General features: G+C 36.4%; 1 protein-coding gene across 1 annotated transcript in view; it reads right to left on the reverse strand.

Annotated features, from left to right (window-relative positions):
• Positions 1-232: 232 nt before the first annotated feature.
• Positions 233-18,063, reverse strand: part of LOC111864293 (lysophospholipid acyltransferase 1) — a 48,330-nt gene continuing 30,499 nt past the window's right edge. The window contains exons 11-12 of the mRNA XM_023851432.2: positions 16,860-17,013; positions 233-6,194 (exon numbers count right to left, since the gene is read on the reverse strand). Coding sequence (XP_023707200.1) covers positions 16,872-17,013 — 142 coding nt within the window. The 3' untranslated portion in view covers positions 233-6,194; positions 16,860-16,871. The remainder of the gene's footprint in view (positions 6,195-16,859; positions 17,014-18,063) is intronic.

Raw genomic sequence — 18,063 nt, forward strand, 5'->3', positions numbered from 1 at the left:
AGTATTATAAGCTGTAATGGTAAATATTAGTTTCCCAGAGGAGATGGTTTAAAAATATATTTTGTAACATTCTACTTTTTGTACAGTAAACAGTTGTTAGTCCCATGAAAACCAGCGAACCGAAGGAACATCTCGTCAGCTGTCTGCAACTGCTTAACATATACACAAGGAGCTCCTTCCTCTAGTATAATGTTACACCATATCAGGTCCTCAAGTATTAAATAAACATTCAAACATTTCATCTCATTTATTTCAAATAAGTGAATGCGAATTTATCTGAGAACATGTAAATCTACATAAAATTATTGACAAAATGTTTATGAACTGTAATGGCATTTATTTTCCACATTTGGCATTAATTTTCTGGGTGTGGATAGCACATGAGATGCAGTGTGTTTCATCTAATATTGCCATTCAATGAAAACATCTTTTATATATATGTATATTATAACAACAATCTGTAATACTTTTAAAACAGAACCTTATTTTATCACAAACTGAAATAACAGTTCTTATCGCAGCAGGTACCCTGAAAATACACACTGTTAAGTTTTTACTCTTCTTACTGTCTGAACATATGTAAAAAATCAAGTAATAAAAATTGAAATGCAATTTGAAAGCATTCAAAGAAAAATCTCTTTACCAGTAACATATATTGAAAAAACAATTAGCAGCACAAGTTGAAGACAAACAGGACAGATTCACTGATATGATTTCATATGCTTGTAAAGCACAACAGACCACTGTAGGTCATGGTGCAAGGGCCGAGAAGGCCCCTCATACATTCATTCATATGTTTATAACAATATTCATATCCACTTTCAAACAGGCAACCAAATTTTATTCAAGTGAACTGGATGCCAGCAATATTTCAACGTCTTCAGAACCAAAAGAAATTATTATGCACAAATAAAAGGGTAGATCAGTGAGATGCTGGGTTTCAATCAAGAGCAGAGACAACAAAATCACACACTTTTGGATGATTCTGTGCTTAAGAATTACAGGTTCCATTACACATGGGATTCCATGGTATTTATCATGAATGTTATCCTCCATATTGTAGATTCTGATATAAAACATCCAGTCTGACAGCACTAGTGAATTTCCCATGACAATACAAATAATCAATGTAGTAATCTGCTTCAAGCACAGATGCCTCTTTCAGAAATGTGGTACATAATATGTAGCCATACAAGATGCACCAGATGTTTCAATCTGTTTCCATGTCTCTCACATAGAAAACAAACAATTTTATAAAACTCTCATTTTACTGGATATTTATTTAAAAGTAATAACACTACATCCCATAAAACCAATCCTCTTGGATACATACTTATCACCCTTCAGCAGCAACTAAGGTCAGTCTGCACCATACACTTCATGCCTGCTACACGTTGTTTACCTTAAAATTACAAATCAGTAGTACAGGGCTACTTGTGCAAGCAATTTTATCAGCTCTCATGTGTATGTGTAACACAGTATAGAATAAAATAAACAATGTATTAGTTCATATACAAATGAATATATGTTTAAAAAATTAATTATTACAAATGAGCAAGCAAGAAAATAATTTTGACATGGTTTTATACTGACAATATATATTAAACTGTTCTGAGAAGCTATTTTAAAATATCTGACTGCAGTCAATTTCTTAGAAACCTTCCCATTACTATATGAGCACACACCTGGGGACATACACACACATGCTTTCATATGGGGGGGGGAAAGAAATCTGGGCCACCTTTAGTTCACTATGGGAAATTTTTAAAAGAATCGAATATTCTAATTTTTTATGAGACAAAACTAAGTTTATTATAACAGAAATGTACACTGTGGCTCAGTCCTGATTTATCTAACTCAAAAGTTTTCCTAAAAAAAACAGGGGATATTAGAACATATCAAAATACACAAATACTAATGTTTTCCATATACCAGTAAATAAACTGATTAACTTTTGGTTTATGTGATAATGCTAATGATAAATACAAAAAACAAAAATATGTGGAAAGAGCCAGTCATGGCCATTTTAAGGTAATATCCTGGCATTCACTTGAAGGGACTGAGAAAAGCCACAAAAAAAAAAAAAAAACTTCATCAAATGAGTTGGATACTGGGTAGAGTTTTGAATCCAGGACCTATAAAAATAAATCAGGAATGCTAACTGCCCAAATGTTACATTTTGTTGAAAAGCAGTAAAAACGTTTCGCAATCAGTGGTCAGAGTATGAACATAACATCTTATGGTCTACTTCTGACTTGTTTATTAATGAGAAGGATATTCATCAATGGCCATTACAATGTTTTAAATTAAACAAGCTGAATATAATTTCTTTCAAGCAAAGTACACATATGAACAGGAAAAAATGATCTTCACATTTTAAAACCATATACAGAAAAATGAATAATTCTAATGGGTGCACAAAAGGCTGCTGCCACCTAATCCTTGATGATACTTCAAAATAGTATTACTTGCATGCCCCTACAAGTATCTACATTAGAAATAAAAATGTAAATGCTAAAATATTTGGGGAGGGGGCATGAAGGAAGAGTAAATAATCTGTGCTACATTTTTGGTAGACCTACTTAACATAAACTGGCCAATTTCAATCAGTTCTCTCAGTAATTTACATATAAATGATCAATCCCCTGCTAAATCAAGAGCTGTAATTATGAAATGATTGGCTGCAAAGAAAGTAGTTAGCAAATGCTAATAATTTTAGCTTTTGACTTGAAATACCTGAACATATTTTGCTTCAGATAAGGACAGGACTGCAAAGAGAACAAGTACAGTCTTTCACACTCCCATGCTGTCAGTTACCAAGGTGGACAGAGGAAGATTCCACAGTTTAATTATATGTGTGGGACACTTAAGAAAGCCGTGTACATGAAAATAAGATAGGAACCACAAAAGATATCACTTTATGTGAAGTAATGGCAATATGAACATTCATATGTGAAAGTGACATATGGGTTGTGAGCAGAAAATTATGAGACAGGACTACATACAGTGGAAATGAAATTTCTCAATGTAGTAAATGGATATGAATGCAAGCCTATATAAAAATGTTTTCAGCCTCAGCACAAAAATATAACATCTTAATAAATAACCGAAATAACATATAAATGGAAGGCTATCAAATACCCAAACAGGCTTGTTAATACCACTCACGAGGAGAGAAAGAGTCTGGAAGACTAACAAATAGATGGTTGGACCAGACTTAGGACCTGATGGGACAAGATCTAAACTGTGTACTTGATGAAGATATTTACAATGGACACTGTCAGAAGACTGACATGATGAAATGACACATATGGATTAAAGGTTATCATATGGAAATCCTTACTCCTCTTTTTCTCACAGTTTATTCAAATATTACTATCATCATACACACCTGAAGGCCCCCATACTGGGCGTGGTGCCAATTTTTATGGAGCCGAAATTAGCCCTTTTGACAAACCAGGAGCTTTTTCTACCACACTCTTGATAGTTGTGACAGGACAAGAACTGTCCCAGACATACTCCAAAGATTAAATGACAGACTGAGTTGAGCTTCTCTAGTATCAACTGGTAAATACATTCTCTCTTTAAACAGTAAATTAATTACCATACGAGTTCACTATCACCAGTTCAATAAACTATTTCTCCTGTCATGTTCACCTGTTCTCTCCTTAGGATATTATAGAAAAATCCTGAGGGCCAGCTATTTTAATTTTAATACAGAATGTAAGGAGTACCAACAAATTATTATTATGCTGCTACATCAACTAACTGCAGGAACTGCACAAGACTAATGCTGAACATGCGAAGTGTGTGACATATGGGACTTTCTGTTTTTTACTGAATATCTCAAATTATTTATCCAAAAAGGAAGATTTGCTGTGGACAACTCAATGGAAAGACGGGGTACACACACACACACACAAAAATGAACAAAAACAAATTTCTCTTTAGTGCATAAACAGAAATGGTGGTGATGATCTAACAGAAGGCATAAGAGTGTCATACACATCTAAGCCCTGCAAACAATACAGAAACATTTTCAGTGCTTTCTACATTGTGTGCTGATATCTGCTGCATAATACCTTCACCTCATGTAATACTACTCATTGCAATGATTTTGCTGGAAGTTATTTTTCACTGCTTCCTGCACGTCACTGACCATGGATCAACTATATATTGCCAGGTTTCCTCAAACTCTCTGTAGTACCACAGAATGTTCTGCAATGTTGGAAGTTCTTCTTGTACAGAACAGTTCCTTGAAATCAAACTACTTACACATGACACTATTCTGTTTTAGGTATAAAATCAAGCATCAGCCTTCTGTTGGATCATCATCATCATGTTTGTCTATGCACTGTCACCAACTGAACTAAATAAAACCCCCGGCTTTCATCTGTGTTTTGGATTTTCCCAACCCTCAGTCTCATCCCCTCCAGAGAATTGTCTGCAACAAATAAGAGGAAATCTGGACAAAACACCATTACACATTTTCCTTTTCAAAAATTTCTATATACTACAAAATAAAAATCTTCTGGCCAGTAACCTCTCGAAACAATACCATAAGCTTCATTATTAAGAATTATCATTACTACCAGAGAACTTTATTGCTAATACCTGGATGTAACATTCTGCATTTTCATTACACATATATAGTCTCTCATTAAAACTTCATGAGAAAAAATAATACCTAATTTCAATGCAACAGACTGACAACATATCAAAATGCACTGAATCACTGTTTAATTCTTTGTCAAAAATGCCACATTACAGTTGAGTTTACTGTTGCATACCAACATTCTGAACAGACATGATAACTAAAATCTTGTATTCTGTTCTCCAATTCTGAATTTGAAGAATGGAAGAATAGAATCTGAGTAACAGTTCATACAATTACTAAACAAATGCATTACTCAGACACATGACAGATATATTTGTGTGTGTTGCCCTCATGCACAGAAACAAATATGAATGGCTGTGTGCGCACAATCTTTCCATGCAAACTAAAACGTTAATGCACAATTATTTACTGCATCATTGTATTCTTCCAAACCACATGTTTTTGCCTTCCATTTCTGTACAGCAGATTTGTGAATCAGGCTATTGACTACACACTAACGGACAAGAGTAGGGATGTCTGTTCATGACAGCTCATTACAGTGACTTGATTCATTATTATATGGCTAATAAAATGAAAGCATAATTCAGTACTTTCTTTTCTTGCTAACACTTAGGAAAGACCACTACTTGAAATAAGTTTATAAAAAATAAATCTTGTATAATACTTCCAGAATCACAATGCTGAAACTTCATTATAAAGAACAGAATGTGGCATAACATCAAATCTCTAATGCTTATGATTACGAACATTCATAACTGGCCAGATTATATAAAAACTTTTTACCAGCATGCTTAAAGTGGCCATAAAAGATGATACACTATCAGAGCCACAAACAAAATTAAGCATATCAAATTACCTGGCAATCTGAATCTATGTACATGTGTATGTAGAATGGAACAGAAAGGGGTGGACATCCATACTGTCCTTGAACCACAATCAATAAATGTTTATCCTGCTATCTTTATCTCACCATCAGCCCTGCACTCATTACCCAAACAGGATGTGATCTTTCAAGGGGCAGTGACCTGTTTCACATGTATGTATGTGTGTGTACACTTATAATTGGGGAAGGGGGAAAAAGGCCTCTTTACTCCAAACTTACAAAAGTTCTGAATGCCATCAAAGGAAAATTATAATTAAAAATATAAGAAGCTTAATTATATTACCAACAGTGTTGTAAAGTAACTCACAAAAAAATCATAATCATATCTGCAGCAATTGAGCTTTACAGCTTCAAGACACACAAATTCATGATACTGCAGTTCTAAGGTTCAGTGGTTTCTGATGATGTGTAACACTCAGGATCACTGAGTTTTTGGACTTTGTCCATCATGCTGCATTCCAAAGAACATAACACCTGAGGGTAGAAACAGATCCAGTTTCCAAAATGTTGCTCTTTAGAATACCTGATAATAAACAAAGTCCAAAAACTCAACAATCTTGATTGAGTCTGATTTTAATTTATAATAACTACAAGTGTAACTGAGAGCTAGTGATTCCAGTAAAATAGAGATTATACAGTTTGGAAAAGTTCTGCAACTGTCCTGGGTTTAGCTCCATGGTGTGGCAAATATTTCTGGAAGAAACATGAAGTGCTGGGTGACTTAATATGATTTAAACAATGCAAACATCATAAACTTGATTTTCAGTATATAAAATATCATGTTGGACTTGGTCCATTGCCATCAGAATCTTTATAAAGCGGGCCCATTAGGATGAGCTAGTCTTGATCAATAGGTTCTGTCATCCTACTCAGTTGATCCTAACTGCCCAGTGATCAAGGCTTCTCCTAATGGGCCCAACTGAATAGGCTCCTTTCCTTCTATTTATACCTCCGGATGGAAGTGGATCTAGCTTTTGAAACACAGTGTATTTTAAACATATTTAAGATGATGGACACTGTCTAACAGGAAATATATATATAATGAACAAACAACTGTCACAAACTTCAAGAGGATCATTAATTTCTTGTGTTTAAGTCATCAAAATCCCTGCACAGAAACATTTTTGACTGCAACTAAATTGACAGAATTTGAATCACAAATAAGGTGTAACCACAGTAAAAATAGCATAAATAGAAATATGTAATAACATAGGACTTAAAATGCAGTTTGTCATACCTCTGTGCTTCAGAATTTACTACCAGGCTTACAAGTACTGTTAACAGTAATGAATGTGCGAAATGTATCATCTAAATAATAAAATAATTGCAATTCAAGACCAGAAACACTGGAAAAATTGGAACATGAAAATGCAAGAAATAACACTGCCATTATTGCACGAAATGAAATTTACTCGATTCTCTGTGATGACACTGTTTAACAAACAAATTAAACGCATTATTCTTATATTCAAGTACACCATTGTGTTATTAAATATCATAAAATGTCATTAAGACAAACAATGATGTGCACTTAAGCACGAAAGACAAGTGGACAGTGTAGTGGTCTCCCCACAAATTAAAAAGTTGCCTGATGATCGCCCATATGTGGCCAAAACATGTTGCAATATTAGGAAAACATTATGTAAAACAAAAAGACATTTTTATGTGTTTCGATAGTCACTTTTAGATATACTTGCAGTGTCTTAATGACATTTTATGATATTTAATAACATTTTAAAGTATAAAGTTATACTTTTAGTGAAAAATATATTTTAGGTGTCCTATATATTTAAAAATCATTGGTGCATTATTGATGGTGTACTTGAATAATAATAATAAATCAATGCAACAGGATGCTAAAATATAAAATTAAACACATATTCCAAAGTATGAATAGCTTTAAATGCCTTGCAATGTGCCTAGGAAACTGTGTGGAATTCAATTTAATAGTGGTCATGTTTGTTTGTGGGCAAACTCATCACCCTAGTTACTTCCATGCAGAAAAGTCCTTGAGAACCTAGTGGTCACCTAGCTAATGAAGTCACTCCTTGCCGTTTATGGACCCCAAAGGTTCATTACCATTGCTACCTGCCTCGTGCTGTTCATTATCATATTCAAAAGAGCCTGCCACTGGGGCCTATTCTTAACCATTTGAATCTGGTCAACATGCTTGCAGCCTATTCACCTCAATACTATCCTCCCATCTGTGCCTCAATCTTCCAAGCTGTCTCTTCCTTTCAGCTTTCAGACTAAAAATTCTGAATGTATTTCTCAACTCCCCCATGCATGCTACATGTCCTAGTTATCACAGAAAGGATATAGCTGATAATATAGAATAGATATGGACAGCAGATGAAATTAACATCAATATATTTACTGCCCAAAATCTCAGCTGCCAACAAGGACAACACACAATAATCTATCTCAATACAGCTCACATGTCTGTAACTGATCACAATAATCTGTCTCAGTACAGCCCACATGTCTGCATACACAGACAACACACCAAGTCATTTCACTTACGAGCAATATACATGGCACTTCAACAGTGGAGAGAAACTAAAAGGCAATTCAAATTCCCAATGTGTGTCTACCTTTCAAACTTGAACTATCCTACTCAAAATGGACTGTAATATACGAAGACAGTCGGCATTATAGGTGAAAATTCCAGATTCACCGAGGATTCCAAACAAGTTTAAAAGTTTAAATTTACAACAGAAATACTGTCACAAAATAAAGTTGCAGCAATACTGATCTGTACGACTGCTTCAAGCTTCACTAATCCCCACCCCCCTGAAGTCCTATTATATCCAAAATCCATTCTTAATGTAAATTACGAATTACAATCTAACACTGCCTGATTTTAAACACGTTTACTGAGAAAATGCAAATCTTCAATCATCTTTCAATGTCTCTTTCATCAAATGTTGCTAAAATCACAAAATAGTTCAGTATCTGATACAGACTACATGGGAACACAACCCTTGCCATAAGAAATCCCTTCATCCCCTTGAGTGTTACACAAAGACTGCCTTCCAGTTAACTGGAATTGAAATTCAGAAGCAAGCATAGAGATTATCACACCTATATTCATTATTTCTTCCCCTCAGTGATCAAGTGTATTCAAATTCATCCACTGCTGCAGCCAAATTAGGTTAATTCAAATTATGTGGCCTCTATGTGTAAGTTGTATTTATTTCATGGTTTTCTAGAGTTATCCATAAGCTTCTATTAAAAGGTAAAGCTATCCCTGTAACAAGTCTTGAAGGTCCACAGAGTTGTGAGACATCAATGCTCCCATATTTTCTGTAGACAATCGGCTCACAGATGGCGGTAAGGTTGTCAGCCTTAGCCAGCTGCTCTTTACTCCCCCAGGAAGATTCCTGGTACTCATTTCTGTTGGAGGCTGAGTTGACTCCAGGGCCATAGTGCAGCTGGAAGGATTAGGTCAATTGAAAAATCCACCTCATTGGGACTTGAACCCGCAACTTTAGTGCCTCAACCAACCACGCTACAGCGTACCCCAAGGTTCTATTATTCTCTGTCTAAAACATCATCTATCAGGGTATGTCATACCATGAGTAGGCAATGTTACAGATGAAACATCCTATGTTCAACATCACCTCCAGTTTGGCAATTTTGTTTCCCCACTGTACATCAAAAAGAGACACCAGTGATTTTCTAATGATGATATAATATTCTATGCCGCAGCGCATCCTCAAATATGCTTTAGACAAGTAAATAATCCAGGAACAGTTTGATGTACATTACTTTATACTTTGGTCAGGATGTATTACAGAATACATATTTAAATCTACTGCATTTTCATCAACCTTGTGATGTGTCATGGCATCCATGAGATCTGAGCTGCCTTTTTAAAATGAAGATGTTTTCAAAGACCTTCATGAAATAGATTTCATTGTCAATTTTTGTGACAGTTACGACTGGTTCTGAACTTAAACCAGACTCCTCAGTAGAGCGAAGATGCAGGCCTTGGTGAAAATAATTTTACACTTCGGCAGCCAGTCCAGCATATACTTACACAGCCATGAAAAGATTAATGCTACTATTCCTGAGGATGTAGAACAGGAACACAATTCAATGCCAGTGTTTCCTGTCCCCAGCAAGTATGTGTAAAATATTCCTATGTGAATAGTTCTCACTTTCAGAATCACATTAATCTCTTTCATGCAGTTACTAATGAGAACTGTTAAAACATTACAATTGTTGATCACAGTTTTTAACACTGTTATTAAAAATAATTTAACAAGTAATCTCGATATCACCAAACACACGTAACACTTAAATAGCCATAAAAATATGCAACTTGTCAGTTGATTTACTTCGCATTCATTACTTTTATGTTTCTGTCCTTTTGCTTGTTGTAAACAGGAAGACAAGTAAAAATACAGTTATTAAAATGAATGTGAGAACTTATATAACATGGGGAAGCAAATACATACCAATTACCACCATTACTCTGACACAAGAGATTACATGATTAAACAAAGCATCTTTGTGACTATTCTTACAGTTGTCATACTTCCTCATGCTCTGTGAACAGCTGAATGCATTACATACTGTAAGGTAATGTTCTTATGCAAAACAAACCGTTTTAATATGTATCTTCACACCAGCATAGTGTTTCCAGGAATATACTATTATGGCTGTATTTCAAACGGTCTTACTGTATCCACATAATATCTGTTCTCTTAGCAACAGCAGGTGTCTCAAATATAAAACGTAAGTATACACTTGGTTGTCGACTTCCGACTGACTGACAGGTCATAAGTCGAACTGGTCGTATGTCAGCCATATTTTTATTAAAGATATTTTTTAACCTTTATAATCTTCTTATCATCTTTATTTTTAAAAACTTTTATATTTTAATCATCTTTTATTTTTCATTTTTTTGTGGTCATAAGTGCGGCCGGTCGTAAGTCGACGACCAAGCGTATTTTGCCGACATTATTAAAAAAAAAGATAAAAGCATATAGAAATGGCATTACTTCACCTACATGAATAACTCAGCTATAACAACAGAAATTTTGTAAACAGGAGCAAAATCTATGCTCAGTTTCTAATACAGTAAAATCTCCATTTCAAAGCTTCCCTTCGAACACGGGATTTCAATATTTCATACAGTGATACATACTGCAGAACACTTAAAATGAAGAAACAGTATATGGAGATTACAATGTATAACCAAACAATACAACATACAGTAAACTGCCTCAGTGGTATTTTCACATCTTTTCCATGATCCACTCTCTGTCCCCAGAACTTTCAGCTCAGTGTACAACTGTCTGTTACATTTTGATAGTTCTCTAAGATTTTAGCATGATACTGCATCATCCATCATGGCTTTCTGGAGGCAATAACAACGTATTTCATATCTGGGAGAACACAAACTGAATATGAAGTCACCACTGACTAGGCTAATATTAGATATAAGCAATACAGATAAAGAATATGCCACTAATTTGAAAAATGGAAATTCAACAACAGGACAGAACTATTCCAATCAGTTATTAAAAATATTTCTTACATATTCTTAAATTGCTTTTCATTTCTTTCAAAACTAAATAACCATGAATTGGTGATGTCATTACATATGTGCGTTACTTGTCAGACATCAACACATAACTCTAAATGCAAACTGCAAATAAAGCATCTGCAATGCTACAAAACAGAGAAATATCTGTGAAGTATATTTCTCATTCAAAAGTATAAATACCTCTTGGGTGACATTTCAAACAGTTATTAATGTGGAACAACTGGTTAAGGCAGCTGAGGAGTTTCGCTTCACATCCTATACAGTCCCATCATTGCAGAATGATACTGATCTCATCTGCAGACACCTTAATGGCCTATGTTGGGACAAGAATAATAATTTACTTTCCTAGCTGCAATGAATCAAAATGCCAAAATTTAGGTTCTGTTGGGTTGACAGTAGATTCATGTCCGCTAGCTATTCATATTACCTAGTTTTACAATGTACAATTATAAAAGACGGAATAAATATTGTGAGTAGTGTTATTAAACACCTCACAGTTGTGTAGCATCTGGAAGAAAAAGAGTGATACATATTGTAGCATGTACACCCGTTGCTAGGCAATGACTGTGAAACAAGCAACTATACAACAGCCACTGCTATGTAAAGGCTCCTCAAAAAAGCATATTGTCACAGCAACAAGAGACCACAACAATAATGGAAGAGACAGCTCCTACAGGGTCTGTGCTGAGATGTTATAACCAGGACTGGTTAGCGACTGCAGTTATTTACAGAACTACTGAGGCTGTCGTGAGCTGCTGCTGTTAGAAGCTGGTAGCTGAGGCCAGGCACAGTTGGAGAACCCAGAGGAAAGGGAATGTCAGCCACTGGAAGTCACTACCAAGCAATGGCAGCAGACATGACTGTGGACACTGGTGTGTGTAACAGTGAACTGTAGTAGTCATGCACTATATTAAAGTGTGCAATAAATCCTGTCATCAATTCAAACCCTGTCTACAGTCACACTTATCACATGACAACATGAAACTTACTACACGGTAAACTAAAGAATACATAAATCTCAATGATACTAAATAAATTACATGCAATTAAAATTCCCCCTTTAATTAAAGTACTAGGTAACTTAATGGAATCAAAGTTACTTCCATTTAAACTAATGCAATAATCCTGAATTTTACTAAAAAATGCACTTTAACTGAAATGCCTCTTTCCAACATAAGAAAACAACAAATCAAATTCCCACACAAGCTTTGGCTGTTTGCACCCCCTTCCCCACAATTAAAAAAGAAATACACGCACATCATCACCAACTTACCATTACTGAAAGCAGTATTTTAAAGTACATCAAAGATGCCTTTATAAGTGATGCCTATCTCACCTTTTCTTAAGATTTAGTAGTGGTTGCTAACACATGGGCCAAAATGCTGATGAAACTTGGGACTAAAGAGGCGATTCATTCTTTCCAGACACAGAGGATATGTACAGTACACGATTATGGAACACCAGAAGATACCCATATAAAATCGTGTACTGGTATCTATGCCAAGGTGAACAACCGCTTCAAAATTGTCTAGTTGAGTGGATCCTCCTACTCGAAAATTGTTCATTTGTTGTATGTATGTTGACAAAGTTGTGAGTTACAGCTGCTTTTATCGTAATATTTTATCTATTTGTTATATTTTACTTTTCATTTTATATCTTATTTTAGTATATATATGAATGGACTGCTTCTATATCTGTGGTCACTGTCTTGCCTGTACAGACTGCTCGAGGTAATAATAAATCAAATCAAATCCACACACAATTATCCACGGGCCCTATCCTAGAGAACCAAACTAAAGCTCCCTGTGCCCTAAGTAATAATCTTCATCTGTTTACAAAACATGTTAAAGTACATTAGGCATTCTTTAAGGGGTAAAACAGACAATACTGTAGCACGATGCCCGAAAGCTGGAATAGTGCAACTAGAGCAGTCCCAAAGAGACATCCATAATTAGGCAACTGCTCAATATACTTGCGCCTTTAACAATGAGTATGCATACAACAAAAGGGGAACTGTTCGAGGAGGTGTTTTCTATGCAGTCCACCATGAAGTTACATAGAGAGGACCAGAAGGATGTCTCATGATGCAGTCAAGAGCTGTGTGACTGAAAAATATGGTCATGGGTCCCATGGGGTCTGGAACAATGAATAACTGTGTTGGTGAAAACAGGAGTCACTCAGCGCACAAGCAGTGAAGGGAATGCTCACTGTTAGAAGTTGCTACCAAGCATTGAGCAATGAACAAACAGCACTCAGTTGCAGCTATAGCTATTTCTAGATTGTGTAGCATAGTAGGAGTGTTATAATTATTTGTTGTTAGGAGTAATAAGCATCCAAGAAATTTGATAACCCATCTAAACCCTGTGTCTAGTCATTAACACATGACAATATATTGTTACATACCCAGTAGCAAATATTACTGTCATGAGGAAGGGAGTACGTGTGATGAAAATAACAGGTTCTAGTTCAAATGAGTGGATTTACTGGCACTTCGATTACAATCTCTCTTTTTATTTTATTGCTAGTGGGGTGGGACTATGTCCCTTGTACTGCGGCCACTTCTGGCCTATTGTACCAGCCCCAGATGATAGGTGAGGGTGATTGTGGAGCAACTGGTGGAATGAAGATTGGCAGGGGAAACCGAAGTACTCGGAGAAAACCTGCCCCAGCGCCACTTTGTCCACCACCAATCCCACTGACCAGACGCGGGATCTAACCCAGACCGCCGCAGTGGGAAGCCAGCGACTAACCACTTGAGGTATGGTGTGGCCTACAATCTCTCTTAATCACACTTATTACAGAGCTGTCAATGATTTACACAATTTACAGTTCACCACTACACATGCACTAGGATTCTCAATTTCCACTAGTCGTCTCCTAGCAACAGATTTCAAACAGAAACTAGCACTTCAAATCATTATGAAGTCTTCTTGCAATTTCTTGTTCAATCATCCTGGAACCTCAAAACTCACTAAACACTTCTGGACTCTTTAACTACATTGCACTGCACTGTGCTTTGCACTAATTTAAGCTACAACACGTCTCCGTTATATAGTCTCAGCACGGACAACACAAAAAACAAAAGTCATGGGATTTCTAGCCAGCAAGTTCATAGGCGCACTGACTGTTGCCTAGCAATGAGCTACAACATTCATCCACTGAGACACATTTTCCATTGTTGCACGTTGGAAAGTGTTTATTAAGCCATTGCCTAGAAACGCTCTGAGCAAATCTGTTACATTATTTTCTGTGAAGAAACTGGATAAAACTTTATAACGGAAATGTCATTAAAACAAAACCAAGAGTGATGCTTTCACATCACTGCAGTGAGGTTACCTGCCACTTTACCTAAAAGTCTACGTGAACATACATCTTCACTTTCTTTATTAAAAGTTCATAAAACCAAGAACAGTGTAACATTCAGGAAACAATTATTTTGTTTTAGCAGTTTTCCTTTTTTTTTTCTTTTTGGTACAATAACAGGCTACTAAATTTTACTCTCTCTTACTAATACTTGTTAAGTAAATACTGCTTAAAAAATTATATAATGCTGTTTCAACACTACCATGGCCATTGGCCATATTTACAAGGATTGTGTATAGATACCATGACAGAAAATTAAATTTATGACTGTTCAATTTTCAAACAGTACAGTTTATGATTTTGCACTGCAGCATATTTCATCTTTGGGAATCACCACTTTTGGTTTTCACTATGGCCCTTGTCATAACCACACAAGACAAGCAACAGGGAGGGGGGGTTCCTTCCTTCGACACTTTCTGGAAATATGAATCTGGTGGNACTCATCAAAACCAACGTGTCTGGTGATCATTCTAAGACCCAACAATAGACAATTATTGGAAGAGGCTGCAGGAAATTGATTCCAATATTCATCTGAATACAAAACAAAGGATGTGATTTTGCATGAAATGCACGTTTAAAAATTACTAAATCACCCCTTTCACTGAAACTTCTGACAATGGATGCAAAGTAATGTGAAAATACGAACATCAAGAATGAATGGCATTTTGCAAACAAGAACAGTTTATATACAATGATCTTCTGGGTTATGATGCCATGTGCTCTGGCAGTCTTCCCTGATGATGGACGCAGTAAAAACACTGGTAACCACCCATGAGGCTACAGTGTACCATTTGCCAGAAGAATACGCCATGAATATTCACAAACATGGAAACTTTAACTTTTCAAGTTCAAAACCCCTATTTCCAGACTAAAATTCTTGAATAAAATGTGACATACATGTGTTATTTAATATGACAAATTCCTATAAAGGACTCACATACTTTTCCTACATTGATGCTTTCTTCTACTTCCCTTACCATAAAAAACAAGAAGAGCTTTCCTGAAAGTCTAGGAGCAACAACTGATGGATTTTTAACTCTGACTTTTCTGAAAGAACTGCCATTTTCAGTAGGTTTGGACAATGATTACACGTACTGAGGTAAAGCTGTGAGACCCTCATAGCATCAATTAATGCTATTTCAACGCCACAGGCTGTTCTGAAGGTGTCAACTTTCTGTTAGTAGATTTCAAAATGTACACATTCTGCAAGAGAAATTACTGTCTTCTGCCAGTACAGAAATTTATTTTGATGCTCTTAGGGGTTAAACAGTGATGCAGTGGCTATGCTAATGGAAATATCTGAAATACTTTAAACACATATTATTTCAAATGTCAATAGTTTTCTGGAAGCAAGAAGTATGACACAGTATACATCCAGTCACAAAGGTGCCTTGATGGCTAGCATCCGCAGTCATACAATAAAGGGAACACAACCACAAACATTGCGTAAACTTAAGTATATGTCATGAATAATCATACATTATGCCTATACGCTGCTCTCAGATACATGAAATATATTGCTATAGATTGATAAACTGTTAATAACTGAGTAAAAAGAAGGTAACAAGAATTATAGCTATGAACAAAATAAATACTCCAAACCCACAGGTTTTATTTAGATCAGTCTCAAGGTTCAGCCATTAATAAACTGTTAAAATATATGCCACAAAGTAATTAAACAAGTGTGGAAGGTATCAGTTTTATTTTGGAAGCCACCATAAATTAGGTCAGCAAGGGAATGTGTTGTGCATGCACATCTGTGTACCAACAGTGCAGCAAGTACTGACCATACACAGCACTTGAACCAAACTGTAGTTATTGTACCTATGAGCTATTCAGATATAATTTGTACTTGCATGTTACTGAACTATAAATAAGAAAGAAACTGTGTAAGATTTGAGGTTTTCACGGCGATGACAATGAAGAAAGTTGTCTTCTGGGTTTAGGCACCATGTATTCTTCGTTTTGGCCGACGTTTCGGAGGAACGTAGCGCCTCCATCTTCGTCGATGGATAGCCTCCCCATAGAGGAATACTATGTAAGTTTTGAGGTTTTCACGGCGATGACAATGAAGAAAGTTGTCTTCTGGGTTTAGGCACCGTGTATTCTTCGTTTTGGCCGACGTTTCGGAGGAACGTAGCGCCTCCATCTTCAGNAATTAGATGCAATTTTCTTTAAAGCTTAAGGTTCCACTTTGTGCACATAGTTCTCTCCATTACTATACAAAAATGCAAATGCAGTTTCTCTTGCACACTCAGGCAGGCAGCTGCCCATCAGAATGGAAGTAAGTGAAGTTAGTTGACTTGTAATTCAAGATGAACTGGGCTGCTACCTGAATGCTGCTACTGATGAACACACGTGTTTCCATGTTCTTTTCTGGCAGGTAATTATAAGGCAACAACCCAAAACATCTCTTTAACTTACACACTACTAACTACACTGCCCGGTGTTCAATGTTGTGCTGATACCACACCATTGCTGCTTACTGCACTGGATTTCTCAGCTTGGCTGGCAGGTCTAGCTGGCGGTAACAACACTGGCAGCACAAGGAGTGCCAGGACACCCAACACATGCAGGAACATGTACAGCTGCCTGAAACACCAGGCCACCTGGATTATCCACTTTAAACTTACCATATCTTCCACCATTTCATACATTTATTAAAAGTTTATTAAGCTATTAGCTGGCATGTACAGAGGCTCTTGAAAATCTGTCTCTCTTTAAGCCTTCTCAGTCTCTCTATACTGTCTTTCACCTTGTGTGATTTCTTGCTGGGTGGGAACTACATATTGGAGACAATGTGCTGTGCACCATGGTACATACATGTGCTAACATCATCACAGCAACAGTAGCATTAGTACTGCATTTACCTGTCTGCAAGAGGAGTCCAGTTATAAGATGATTCCCCCTCCCTGTGCAAATATTAAATAACTAATTCCATGGTAGAGACCCACTGTGAAGAAGCTGGTAGTTGTTCAGCATGTCAAGAAATAATTCATGGAACCTCAAGGTTCATTACCACAAGAGCCTGTTACTGAACCATACTCTAATCTAAGCCAGATGAAACTAGTTCACACCTTCACACACCAACTTACACAAGGTTAATTCTAGTATTACAGCATGCGCCAAAATATACTGTACTGAAATGGAAAGATGTCCTGTTGATGCCACTGTCTATTCACGTGAAGGCCCCTTGCATGACAGAACCTTCTCAAATCCTGAAGAAATGGTCTGATCACCATGTCCCTATAGCATTCTTGGGTGACGCTAAGAGCACTGCCTTCCACATCCTCAATGAAATAGGGGCCTAATATACCGTGTGCTGAGATGGCACACCATATCGTCACACGTGTACTATGTAGTGGTTTCTGGATGATAATATCTGGCTGCTCAAAACGAAGGAAGCAAGTTGTCTGGCGACCACTTCCATATGAGCTGAAATAATACTCAACTATGAACACTTTTTCCTCTGTCGAGAGACCCATTTCCAACAAGTGCACAACACGTGCGGCTCGAGCTATGCCCTGTCGACAAACACACATGCACGTTTGAGATGTGTGTTTCAGTACTGCATTTTTGGTGCATACTGTATTTGCATGTCTGCGTTTCCCACGTGATCTCTTCCCTTCAGGTTTTGTGACA

The sequence above is a fragment of the Cryptotermes secundus genome, unplaced genomic scaffold (genome assembly GCF_002891405.2).
Source record: "Cryptotermes secundus unplaced genomic scaffold, Csec_1.0 scaffold33, whole genome shotgun sequence".
In the NCBI taxonomy this organism is placed as follows: Eukaryota; Metazoa; Arthropoda; class Insecta; order Blattodea; family Kalotermitidae; genus Cryptotermes; species Cryptotermes secundus.